The sequence below is a fragment of the Zophobas morio genome, unplaced genomic scaffold (genome assembly GCF_036711695.1).
Source record: "Zophobas morio isolate AGI-343-1 ecotype UQ-CSIRO unplaced genomic scaffold, CSIRO_AGI_Zmor_V1 ptg000026l, whole genome shotgun sequence".
In the NCBI taxonomy this organism is placed as follows: domain Eukaryota; kingdom Metazoa; phylum Arthropoda; class Insecta; order Coleoptera; family Tenebrionidae; genus Zophobas; species Zophobas morio.
The window spans coordinates 5,458,159-5,471,985 of record NW_026972131.1 but is presented as its reverse complement, the minus strand read 5'-3'; the positions used below and the strand labels follow the sequence as shown (position 1 = coordinate 5,471,985).

The following is a 13,827-nucleotide window of genomic DNA, read 5'->3' as shown; positions in this document are numbered from 1 at the left end:
ACAGTTAATATTATGTCTTTAATCTGCTAAAAATTTCCTGTAAAAACGTTTAATTAAAACATTGTTGTATTGGAACAGTATTATAGGTTAAGTGAAGCATAACTAAATTAAACAGATGAGTCAAAAGTATTGTCAAACTGTCAATTTTACATTACAGATGAGATAAATACACTTTTCGGTTTTCACTTCTTTGAATTTTTGAAAATTTTAGAGTGTGTAGTGCCTGGAGCTGTTGACCGTTGTCTAGACAGGAAGGTGAATGATGTATTAACGATTTTACTCTGATGCGCTGATTGTATTGGAGAGTAGTTTCTAATTTTTAAAATTCTCCATTTGGAGAATCATATATCTGAATAACTTTCATAAATGAGTTAATTTCGTTTTTAAATTCTAAATTCTTCCCTTCTAAATGTCTTTTTTTATCATTTCAATTTTTTGCAGCTTTTACAAAGCTTTGGTAAAGATCTCCGCTACTCGCTTTTGAATAAGAATGTTTCTCCATTTCACAACGGTAAAAAAATGTGACATATAATAAAATATACTTTTAACAAAAAAAGAAACAACTTTTTTATACCTAAGTATTTTCATTACTTTCATGTCGATAAAAAAAAATAAAAAAATGAAAAACATTGTTAAAATAGACAAAACAAAATGTTAATATAACTAGTGCTTGAAGATAAGTTTAAAATTCGTGCTGCAAGACAACATGAGATGCAGCCGACTTGTCTCCAATACACGAGAATTATAAATTTGTTCATGCACGTGTTATATTCACTATTTTCTGTTGACCACGTTAATCGTGACCCGGTAGGGAAGATGTATTTGTTTTTTAAACAAAATTGAATGCATAAAAAATGGATAGCTGTTAACATCAAATTCCGCAAAATGTATTGAAAAAATTGATCAAAGGTTATTTCGGTAGAACAGCCCCTGACGCTTAGTACAGTACAGCAAATCCAGCTTTTTTGAAAAATTATAAGATTTAATAATGTTGCAACATTAAATCTTATAGTTCGTTTTATAATTCCCTGTTCAGATTTTCTTTTGTATTTTTTTTTATAGGTTTATAAGTAGATACTTGTAATTATTCTTTTAAAATAAAAACAACAAAATATAACTCCAATTTAAAAATACATTGCAACAAATTCAAAAGTATTAAGCAACTCTTTAAAACTATTAGAAAAATTTTAGGATACTTTTTTTAACATTCTGTTATAATAACCGATTATATATATTTTTTTAATTTTAAGTTTCTCAATTTTTAGTTTTTCAACATTGTCATTTTTCATTTCTTTAATTTGCATTTTTTCGAGTTTGCAATTTTTCATTTCTTCAATTTTTCGATTTGCAAATTTTCGCTTCGGTTTTCAGTGTCAAAATTTTCTAATTTTTCTTTTTTCAAGGTGAAAATTTTCAGTTTTAGAATTGTTCTATTTTTTGATTTGCAATTTTTCAACATTTAGATTTTTTAATTTTTCATTTTTTCAATTTTAGGTTTTTCAGAAACTTGAGTTTTCAATTTTTCGTTTCTTCTATTTTTGATATGTAGTTTTTCTAGTTTTCATTTTAAATATGTATCTAATAACAAGTTATAATTTTAAAAATGTTTCACTTTGTCAATTTTATGATTTTAAAATTTTTCCATCTTACAAGAATTCAACTTTAAAACTTTTTCATTTAATCGATTTTTTAATTGTTCGTTTTTCAATTTTTCACATTTTCTGTATTTGATTTTTCAGTTTTTTGATGTTTTAGTATTGCAGTTTTTCGTCTTTACAATTTTATTAATATCATTTTCAATTTAAAAATTTTTGGGTTTTCCAGTTTCTCGATTCGATTCGTTTTTTTTGATGTATCGTTTCTTCAGTTCTTCGATTCGCAATTTTTCGACTTTCTACATTTTCGATTGTGCAATTTTTCGGCTTTTCAGTTTTGTCAATTGTTTCAAATTTTTTAGTTTTAGTTTGTCGATTTTTCAACGTTTCGAATAAAAAACGGAACAATTGCAAAATTGTAAAATGAAAAATCTGAAAGCTGGAAATGAAAAACTTGAAAAGTAGAGGAAGTGAAAAATTGAAAAATCGAAAGATAAAAATTGGGAAACTTAAAAATCGAAAAGGTGCAAAACCAAAAAAACGCAATATAGAATCAAAATATTGACAATTAAAGAAATCGGATAATAATAATTGAAAAATCCAAAAATTGCAAAACTGAATCACTTAAAAATTGGAAATTCGAGGATGGAAACTTTGAAGAACTGATTAAACGAAAAAATTTAAAAATGAAAGAATCATTTAAAAATACATAAAAATATATAAAAATAACATCAAAAGGCTGAAATTGGCCATCTGTTGCGCTATTAAATATAGAAGAAAACGCACTATATTAAAGATTTAATTTTTACCTCCCGAACGTAAGCAAGGGAAGTATTGTAATCGAGTCCTTCGACCGACTATTATGTAGATGGTAAAACGCTAACAAAAATTTGTCTAATTATCCCCACCACTAATGTGATAACGTAACTTCCAAATTGTACACAGTAAATGGGTTTCAAGTTGTATAAAATAACATAGCGCTACACAAGTAGTTTATGATTCCGTATTGAGTTTTTATCCGAAACGTTCAAATTTTTGGAAAAATAATCAAAATCATAAAATAACATTTTATGATTTCATTTTTATCTGCTAAACCGAATGCGTTCAAATCTTGCAGATATTTTAAGTTTATAAAGATCATAGTAAAGTTTTAATCAAAATATATTTGCTTATCCCCTCCAAAAAATTGATGACGTCAGCTCAAAAGTTTGCCGAATAATTCGTCTTTCCACTACCTTGCAGTTCATTAATTTCTTCGAAGGGAGTTTGATAAACCTTTTTTTAATGGTTTCCCACAAAAAATAATCCAGGGGGGGCTTCTGGCAGCCCAAGGATTGCAGCTCCTACCAATCCAAATAGTTGCTAAATTCTCTGGTCAACCAGCGACGAACTCGATGATAATTGTGCGGAAGCGCTCCGTCTTGCTGGAACCAAACATGTCGCCAGATCTGAAGAGGTAAATTTGCTAACTGTAGTTCTAAGTACCTCCTCAAAATTTTAAATAATTTTCGCCATCTTTTTTTATTAAAAATAGGGTTCAATAATCCTGTTGCCCAATATGTTCAAAGGGTAATCAACCTCCAGTAGCTCGTGAACCGTTTACACATGGTAGAAATGAAATTGTTATCGCAATAGGACATTCGTAAACTGAGAGTGTGTGTATTCTGTAACCGCTTGTAAACAAGAAAATCGGCCAATCTCCTGATTTTAAAATTCAAGAAACGTCGTTATAAGCTCGCATTAAGAAGGTAATCATCAGATTTGTTCAAACTGGCAGTGTCAACAAAGGGAAATCTTCTGAAAGACCTTCAGTATTGGAGGACGTTTTTGATGATTTGAGACGACTTGAGCAGAATCCACAAACATCTTCGACAAGATTTCCTCAGCAGTCAGGAGTTCCTGTTGCAACCTAAAATTGAATGAGTATTGACGATAGGATTATACAATATTTTTGAAATAAAAAAAGAGTGAATATGTGCTTTGAACAAAACGGTGAACATTTTCAACATTTACTGGGATGCTTATCCGCAATAAATTTGTTTCTTTTTATTGTAATGAATTAGTTTTATTTTTTAATAAGATGTGAAGCATTTAGGAAAGCAGTTATACAGGTGCGTGTGGTATTTGTCGTCGGTCCTTGGGAATTTAGTAAAGTCTAAAACTCATAGACGGCACGTTTTCATGACCTACTTCGACCCTATAATCATTTATACAAACCTGTATAAATCAAGGAATAAAGGGGCACTGTATGTTGGGCTCATTTCTAATTCATTATTTAAGCCGAATAGCCGTGTATATACATAAAGTGACTTTTTGTTAACATGTTAAAATTTTTGGTCGTATGAGTGGGTTTTCTAGTACGGATTTTCAAGTAAAATTTGGCAGAATATTAGACTAGCAGTTTATAAATCACTTTCGGTTCATTTTATCGTAGAGAACAAAATAATTACGAAATTACAATCAAACTTAGCTTACGCTCGGGATGAAGTAAATAATACATTAAATTCGTTACGCAGTGCTTACCCAGGAGACCATGACCAAACGTCGTAACGTGACAAGTGTGAATTTGTGGCTAATTTTTTCAGTTTATTGTTGTGTAGTTGTAAATACTTCTTACTACTGTACTTTTGTCCATTTCGTTATTGACAATAAAATTTTATAAGGTATAATATACGTCCATACAGGCTGTAAGACATATATTTTAAAATATTTCGACATACATTTTTGTGATATATTTTTGTTAACATTGTAAATAATATATATTTAAAAATAATATTTTATGCAACAGTGCGCTTTCCGCTTAGTTTTATCCCCTGTTATGTATGATCCACGATATTATGAATATTGGGCATAAAGTATCAATCGATGCGTTGCATTGAACTCTAGCACCGCGGCATCACTCGAGCCAATTTAATTAAATATCTCTCTGCCATAGCTTAAAATACCTACATTTGAGTTGGGTCTGGACATCCACCAGCATGACGAGGTCTGACGGATAAAAGGTACTGAGGATAATGGAATTAGAGTGCTGCGATGATACTATTAGTAGCCCTGCGAAGGCTCTGTCAACGCTTAAACACATTAGCTTCCATCCTTCGATCGCTATCACTTAGAGAATGACGCGTTTTTACTGAATTTTCCACCAACGACAAATGAAATCAGTGCTTACCCATTCCTGTTAGCGGAATTCTTTTTTTTTGTGGAGCTTTTTGTTTGGACGAATAACGTACATCATAAACAATATAAATTTCGAAGAAACAAAAGGTCAAGTCGACGAGCGCAATCCAATGCTCTGGAAAACAGTAGTGGTTGTCCGGATCCTTTTACATAAAAATGTTCTAGAGGTATTTTATGATTCAGGGATATTTCGATTTTTTTGTGAGAGGAAAACTGTACACGAAGGAAATAAAAACTGTTTAATTGCTCGGATACATGTATTTTATGTGAGTTTGTAAAGACATGGATTTTCGAGTAATTATTATTAAATACGCTAATAGATTTTAGCATGTTACATTTTGGGCAAAAAGAACATTTAAACCTTCATAATAACTTCCTGTCGTTCTGACAACGCTGAATATTATCTTATGATGTGTATTTTACTATTAATACTAATATGTTGGGAGGCTTTAAAAGTTAGATTTGTCACTTCTAATTTACCATGTTGCCATTCTTGAGTCAATACGTATATATTTGCTGTCACGTTTAGTAAACTGAATTCTCAGAGTCATTTTCATCAGTCATATATATTTAAGATGATAGAACAGAACATGTCATTATTACTACAATTATAGCTCGTTAGCGTTGACGAATTACCAGGTGTGACCGATCAAAGGGATATTAACAAGCGCATAACATTTATAACGCGAATCCTTTAATTATGTGGGGATTAAGGTTGTTTTATTCCTTAGAATTATGACTAATGTTCGAAAATAATTGAAATTAATAAACGATTTCAAAACGAGAAACATGCCATTAACATAAATCGTATTCAATTAGATAGCGCTGGTAATTAGCTGTCTTTCTTATTCGCCGTTCTGAGCAACAACCAATGAACACCTTGGCCGTCCAGTGCCAATTTGAGGACACACTGACTGCACTCTGTTTAAGAAAATAATGAAAAGTTTCCCTAAAATTGGAATCGTTTTATTTTGAAAAATATTATCCATCATCAGACAAATAACCGTTAGTTTAATAATTGACAATAATAGATTGTTTGGAAAGATATCGCTATTAAGTTTTAGATATTATTAAAATAGCATATCGGGTATTTAGTAGAAAAAAATCATCCACTTGACGTTGTTTTTTGCAAGAAGAAAACGTAGCGAAAAACGTCTGTATTCTGTTAGTCCATAATATTGTGTATTATTTTAATGGAGTATTTTACTGCTTTTGAGTTTGTGTGTCGTTGAGTCATTATTACATTTATTCTTGTTTGTTTCATCTGTTCCTCCAAATTCTTTAAAACATCAGTGTGACAACTAACCAACAAGAGTTTCATTCTTGGTATCATGGCTTACAACTTATAAAACCAAGTGTTTTTGGCTTAGAGTTACTACCGAATTGAATTTATAAATGCTGCTATCGATTACATGCAATTTTGGACATGATGATGAAACTCTTCTCAGAAATTGGAAGTCCGGAAGTGGAGCTGCTAAAAAAATACAGAAAAATTTGTTGCTCATATTGAAGAAATATTAGAAAAAAAAGAGTGCGTCGACCCAGGGCTCCACAGATGGAGTTTTAGCTCTGCGTTGTTAATTTATATAAATTAAACACGTATACGAACACGTTAATTTTCTCTTAAAAAATAAAATGCTTTCATTAGTTCATTTGAACATAATATACTTTTGGTTCAAGTTGGTAAACAACTTAAAAATCAGCCTTCATAGACCTATTTTAACTCTTTGCAATAACTCACGTGGCGGAAAGCATCGTACACTCCTAGGCAATTTATTAAAAAATAAAATACAAAAATAATTAACAGCATTTCTGCAACGCGAGATTCTTAAATTTACAATTGATAAATCAACAGACCTGGTATTATATTCATGGAATGAGTTTAAAGTAGGAAAAGAATTTAATTCATTAAGGACATATTTTAAAGAATAAAAAATATATAAGCACGGTAGTGTCAGAATTTTTAAGGAGCTAAAATACATCCTACAGTCATCCCTATATCCAATATTTGCAATAATTCTTACTGCTCTTCTTTGTAATCTAAAAAGCTTCTGAAATGATGAATAGTGACCCCAAATAAGTATTCCATACATTAAATGCGATTGCACAAGACCGTAATAAGCAATTTTCAAAACTTCTCGAGATAAGTAATTAGACAAGTTTCTTAATAAATGTATATTTTTGGAAATTGTGTTTATGGTATGAGTTACATGATCCTGCCACAGTAATTTTGAATCCAATATTATGCCAAGAAATTTGGTGGAAGATTCAGTATTGAGGGATAAGTTTTTTTTTTAGAGTAAACACCATGTTTTTTGATTTAGTTTTATTTAAACAAAGTTTATTGCATAAAAACCATTGAGTCGCTTCTGCATAGATGTTATTTAAAGATGTTGTTATGGACTGGGGTGATGTCACTCTTTTGCCAATTGTTGTGTCATCTGCGTACAATACTGTTGAAAAGTGGGATAAATAATTAGGTAAGTCATTGACATAAATCAAAAATAACAGAGGCCCTAAGATAGAACCCTATGGCACCCCATACATAACTTTATTTTTGTTAGACAATTTTCCATCTAGACTGACTACTTGATATCTATTGGAGAGATAGGAAAGTACTAATTTAGTAGCAGTTGGATCAAAATTATAAAAACAAGTTTTCGTAATAATATTTCATATGATACACAGTCAAAAGCTTTACTAAGGTCTAGAAATGTAGCAAAAAGTATTCACCATATTGTAAAGATTTAATCACGTTGTCAATAAGAGAAAGAACAGCTTTTTCGCTTGATAAACCTTTACGAAATCCATATTGATTATTAAAAAATAGTTTATTATTATCAAAATATTTTAATATTTGATCAAACATTAATGATTCAAAAACTTTTGAGAAGACAGGAAGTAAAGATATTGGTCGATAATTATTTATATCATTAAGATCACCTTGTTTATGTAGGGGAATGACCGAGACAATCTTTAAGCAATCCGGAAAATTAGAACTATCAATGCATTTGTTAATTAATTTAGTTGGTGGTGGAATTAGTATGTCCTTAACTGATTTGATGACAGATACATTTAACCCATATATATCCTTACTTTTTTTATTTTTTAATTTATTAATTACATCACGGACTTTTATTTCGCTTACTGTTTCAAATGAAAAAAAAATGTTTGAAGCATTGACTAATGAACACATACGATTAATAGTATCTACATTAGGATTAGGCAAGGAGTTTACAATGTCTTTCGCAATATTTACAAAAAATGTATTATACTCAGATGGCGTTATCTTGGATATTTCATGAATCTTACGTTGTTTGTTTCTATTTATAAGGGACCACATTGCTTTTGTATTGTTACAATTATTTCTAATAAAATTATCATTAGCATTAGTTCTAGCTTGCTTGATAGCAGCATCGTATTGACGTCTGTAGTTATTATATACATTTTTTAGATGCAATGTTCCGTATGTCTTGTGCAAATCATATAAAAAATGAAGTGTTTCTCTCATCTTTTCTAACTCAGGGATAAACTAGTCTATATTATGAACTTTGCATCTATTACACATTATTTTCTTTTTAGGAAAGGCTAAATTGAAGTTGTTTAAAACTATGTCTAAAAACATGTCAAACAAGACATTTACATCAAGATTTAATGTGATAAAATTCCAATCAATATGATACAGTAAGTTAAAAAAATCATTTTTTCCTCGTTGAGTTATTGGCTGAACAAATTTAAATGCATACGAGTCATCATGAGCTTTTTCTATAAGACATATTTTTACAGAGATAGCTGTATGATCAGACTTAGAAATATTAATAGGTGTAACAGTTAATAAGTTGACATTTATATTAGTGAATACATTATCAATGGTATTATTCATGTGTGTTTTGAAATTAACTAGTGGATGGAAACCGTAACTTTTTAACAAATCAGAAAAATATAACATATTAGTATCAGAAGTACCAAAATGTAAATTAAAGTCTCCTATATTACATACTTAGATTTAAAATCAATTATTGTAAATAGCTTAACTATAGTATTAATAAAATTGTTAAAATTACCTTTAGGCGAACGGTATAAAGTTATTATTATTAAATTAAATTCTTTACTAAAAAGACCACATATTTCACAATCAACTTCAGATGATAACATAGGGGCCAATTCCAAGTTGGTGGCGCAAGTCACTGGTGCAGCGCAACTTTATAATGCTAATTTGGGTATCAAATGCTGGTTGCTAGGGGTGACGGAATCAACAAACGCAGTTTTGTCGAATTTTCCATTGAAATTTGCACCATGGAGTTGCGGCACCTCTAGTAGGCAGTGCACGTTGGCGCAATTTATCTCGAAAAATTGCGCTTGTTTATTCCGTCACCCCTAGCAACCAGCATTTGATACCCAAATTAGCATTATAAAGTTGCGCTGCACCAGTGACTTGCGCCACCAACTTGGAATTGGCCCCTTAGAGATATTTTTTAAATTACGCCAACGCAAATGCTGATTCAGAAGAGTCATCACACCACCCTGTTTTTGAAGTGATCTTGAATATTCAGATCTTACACAGTAATTATTTAAAGACAATGCACTACACTCCACAGAATTTAACCAGTGTTCCACAATGCAGAGACCATCAAAATTTTTGTCAACTAGAAAACCTTCTAAAAAGTTTATTTTGTTGCGCAGACATTGTGCATTCCAGAAAAAAAGAGATACTTATTTGTCACTATTGTTTGGCTCTGATTGCTATATCTGATAAGATAACATATATTTTGTTTAGCTAAGTTTATTTGCTTTTTATACACCGAACAAGTAAAGTCAAACCTTGAATGATTAATGTCGAGTTGTGCAGCTGGATTAACCCGATTTTCTTTAATGCAGTTTATACAACATTCATCTTCTTTCGTACAAACATTTGTAGCATGGTCTTCTCCGCATTTTAGACACTCAATTTTTTCATGACAATTTTTACTTACGTGATTGAAGCCACCACAGTCATAGCACCTCAACACATTGACGTATTCAAATACTCTACATGTATCCCATTGTTATTTTATAACAGAAATATTACTTGCGCCTAGATTTTGCTTAATAACACATTTTTTCAGATCGTCTTCACTAATGGGGTTCTCAAGGTCTAACATTTTTATTCTTGGATTTCGAAGCCCAGATTTTCGAACAGTAAAAGTGTTGTTTAGTTTACATGTAATTAAGGTTAAGGTTACAACTTAAACCAGATCTTTTCACTTAAATACTACTTTACTCAAGCCAGATCAACAAGTTCTTAACTATGTTGTGATTACAAATTGTACCGACACGGGCACTGTTAACTATCGACGTTTAATAATAACACTTTTATAATAAGTAGTTTTAAACAGCACCAGCTCTTATTTGCATCAGCTCTCAACATCTTCTCGACAATGGACCCAGTAAAATCTCTCCCTAACTTTAGCAAGCGTTTTGTTGATTCCAAAATGAGCACCAGAACCATCATTGTGCATTTCTCGAAGTACTTCCTTGGTTCTAATCGCCGGAACAACCAACTGCATGGTGATATGTTTCCCAGTCCGCATTATTGTGGAGCTTACCAGCCCTGTGTCGAATTTTGAAGTGATACTGTTGGAGTCGTTCAAGCCATCTAGCTACTTGTCCTTCGGGATTCTTCAGCTGAAGGAGCCATGTGAGGACTGCGTGATCGGTTCTAATAAGGAATTCGCGTCCATAGAGATACCTATGGAAATGTTCGACAGCCCTGACAATCGCCACCAACGCCTTCCTCGTAGCACAGTAGTTCTTATCGGGTTTCGAAAGTACGCTGCTGAAGTACTCGATGACTTTTTCTTCCTTGTCCTGCATCTGTGAGAATACAGCACCTATTCCGATGTTGCTCGCGTCCGTGTCCAAGATGAACATTCCCGATGATCGCGGATAGGACAGAATAGGACTAGAGCATAGTGCGTTCTTCAATCTCTTAAAGACTGCTTCACATTCAGCAGTCCAACTGAACTGAGACTTCAAATCCGTCAGCAGGTGCAGATAAGCAGCAATGTCAGCAAACCCGTTGACAAATCTTCTGCAGTACGCGCACAATTCCAAGAAACTCCGGACTTCGTGTTTATCTCTTGGTCTTGGCCAATCACGAATCGCCTTGATCTTCGTTTCCGTAGTCTTAATTCCGTTTGACGAAACAGTATGCCCCAGAAATTCTACTTCTTTTTGGGAGAGGAGACACTTCTTCGGATTCAACTTCAAATTTGCCTCCTTCATTGGGCTAAATACTTCTTCTAAGTTGGTCAAGTCTTCCTCAAATGTTTCTCCCATTACCATGATGTCGTCTAAATAAACCAAACGTGTTTTCCATGTTAACCCTCGTAATACCATCTCCATCGGTCTTTCAAAAGTAGCCGGAGCGTTACATAGTCCAAAAGGCATTATGGTAAATTGATACAAGCCACTGCCGGCAGAAAAAGCGGTCTTTTCCTTATCTTCTGGATGGATACCAACTTGCCAGTAGCCGCTTTTTAGGTCTAACGTGGAAAACCAGGCGGATCGTGATAGTGTTGTGAGCGTGTCATCAATTCGCGAAAGCGGGTAACGGTCCTTCTTGGTTACATCGTTTAGTTTCCTGTAGTCTACGCAGAATCTCGTCGACCCATCTTTTTTGGTGACTAGCACTGCAGGTGAAGACCATGGACTGTTTGATTCCTCTATTACGCCGTCATGCAGCATTTTCCGTAAGTGATTGCTGCGGGAGTTCCATTAATCTTCCCCGGTTTAGTTGAACTACTGCCTCTGATGAAACTTCTTATCTTCACTTCCTTGGGGGCCTTATTCACACCAGCCAGCACATCCCCCAAACTACTGGATGTTTTTAGTCTTCCTGCAGACTTCTTTGACGAGATCTCTGTCGTATGCTTCTGCTCGGAGCTGGTGATCGAGCACGACAATCGCGTTTGAGATGTCCCTGGCGCCCACATCTATAGCATTCTAGGTTTCTCTCCCGAGACACACCATTCTCTAATCCTTGAGATAGCCCATCTATTATGCGCTGCGAGAATTTTTCCGAGAATTTTTCCAACAACTTTTCTACCTTGTCGTTGTACTCTGTTTCCAATTCTGCCACTCTGATCTTGTGCCAGGTTCTTGAAGAATTGTACGCCGCCTCCACTTCCAGCGCACGAATCAAGGTCTCCGATGATGTCTGGTACCTTGATAGTTGTTAACTTTACCGTCGCGAATGCCATTTACGAAAGTTTCTATTGCAAGCGTCTCCTGAAAAGTTGATGGTGCGTTGGTGTATGCAAGACGTACTAGTTTCTTGACATCTGCTTCAAATTCCTGAAAGGATTCTCCAACTTTCTGGGTTCTTGTCTTCACTTGAGCTGCAAAAACCTGTCTCAGATGTTCATCCCCAAATTGAAGTTCTAGGGCAGCAGTTAGGGCACTGTATCTGTTTCTATCTTTTTTGGATAGAGTTTGCAGTATCTCCAGCGCTGCGCCTCGCAAAGCTGTTCTTCTTCTCAAAGGTTCGTAGTCGCTGCTGCCTCAAACTGCTCTTTATACGATGAACAAGGTGTCTGACCATCATAGGTGGGTAGTTGAATCGTTCTGGGGACCGACGCCACATAACATGAACCAGTGGTTGCTGCATTTTTTATTGTCTTTTCAAATTTCTTCATTCGATCTTCTATGCATTCATGCACTGATTTTTCTAACTCACTCTTCAAGTGATGCTCCATTGCCATCATATTTCGTCCGACAGTATTTTCCATATTTTCCAGATTTGTTTTTACGTCCTAAATTTCTTCTCTGATTTCTTCTATCTCATTCTTGTTTGCGTCCACTTCCTTTTGGAATTTTTCAGTTAGGCTGATTTACTTCCATCATTTTCATTTTGTCGTTCACTTCTTCTATTGTTGCATTCATTTTCTCACCTCTTGCGTCCATCTTTCCGTTCATTTCTTCTGTTGTTGCGCTCATTTTTTCATCCATTCCTTTATTTCTTGGGTCCATCTTTGCGTCTATCTTTTCCATTCTTGAGTCCATTTTCTCGTCCATTTCTTTGTTTATTGCATCCATTTCCGCATCCATTGTTTCCATTCTTGCGCCCATCTCCTCTTTCATTTCTTTCCCCATTTTTTCCATTCTTGCGTCCATTTTCTCGTCCATTTTCTCCATTTTCGCGTCTATTTTCTCATCCATTTTTGCCAGCATAGCCATGATCTTTTCCTCCATTTTCGCGGCCTAAGCTCTAGTCTCGATAGGCATAAATTCTTCAGAATTACAGATCTCACTTCCGACCAGTGTTACGTTCCACGGGCGAATAATTAATCGGGCGGAGGTAAAACTCAACAATTTATTTCTTAATAACTGGTATTTACACGACTATTGCAACGATTATTATGTACAGAAATTATTCCGGCAAATTTCACTGGACGCTCTTGACGGACTCCACTAGGTGAATAATCCCTTCCCGATGGTCGCCTCTATTTTAAACCCATACTTCCACGATCGAGATCTTTCTCGAGTATCCATCGCTTCGAGACTTCCGGTAACCGGCTTCAGATCCCGCCGCTCGGCCGTCGATGAGTCACCGTTCATCGACACACATACTAGAAAAACTCATAGGCGTCGCATCGGGGCGGTTATGGGTTTATTTCGTAACAGCACTATAAATTTTGCCAGTCAAAGCGAAGAAAAACCTGTGCACTGTGTGAAACAACCCTTTATTTTACAGTAATTGTTTTTGGGGTACGTTAGGCAACTGTTTTACGAGACAAAAATTCAACATTATTAATAAGTGAACTAAACTGCTCACACGTGACGTAATGTAATGTGACTGTGGTTACTATACTGCTAACTAATACATCTAATGTGTAAAAGCTGCTACTCTAAGATAAAACGTCGTATACTATATGTGAGCGAAATGCATTATAAACTCGCGCCAAAAAGCTGGTGACCCTACATTGTCACTCGCTTATGATACAGCATTTCTCTCACTTATAACATAAAATACTTTTTTTCTCCGTTCATATTTTATTTAAATTTAAAAGTTAAA

The 13,827-nt window shown here is 33.9% G+C and overlaps 1 protein-coding gene across 1 annotated transcript; it reads right to left on the bottom strand.

Annotated features, from left to right (window-relative positions):
* Positions 1-12,629: 12,629 nt before the first annotated feature.
* On the bottom strand, positions 12,630-13,004 carry LOC135136035 (uncharacterized). Its single transcript, XM_064065164.1, has one exon. The coding sequence runs from the start codon at positions 13,002-13,004 to the stop codon at positions 12,630-12,632; it is 375 nt and encodes a 124-aa protein (XP_063921234.1).
* Positions 13,005-13,827: the final 823 nt, after the last annotated feature.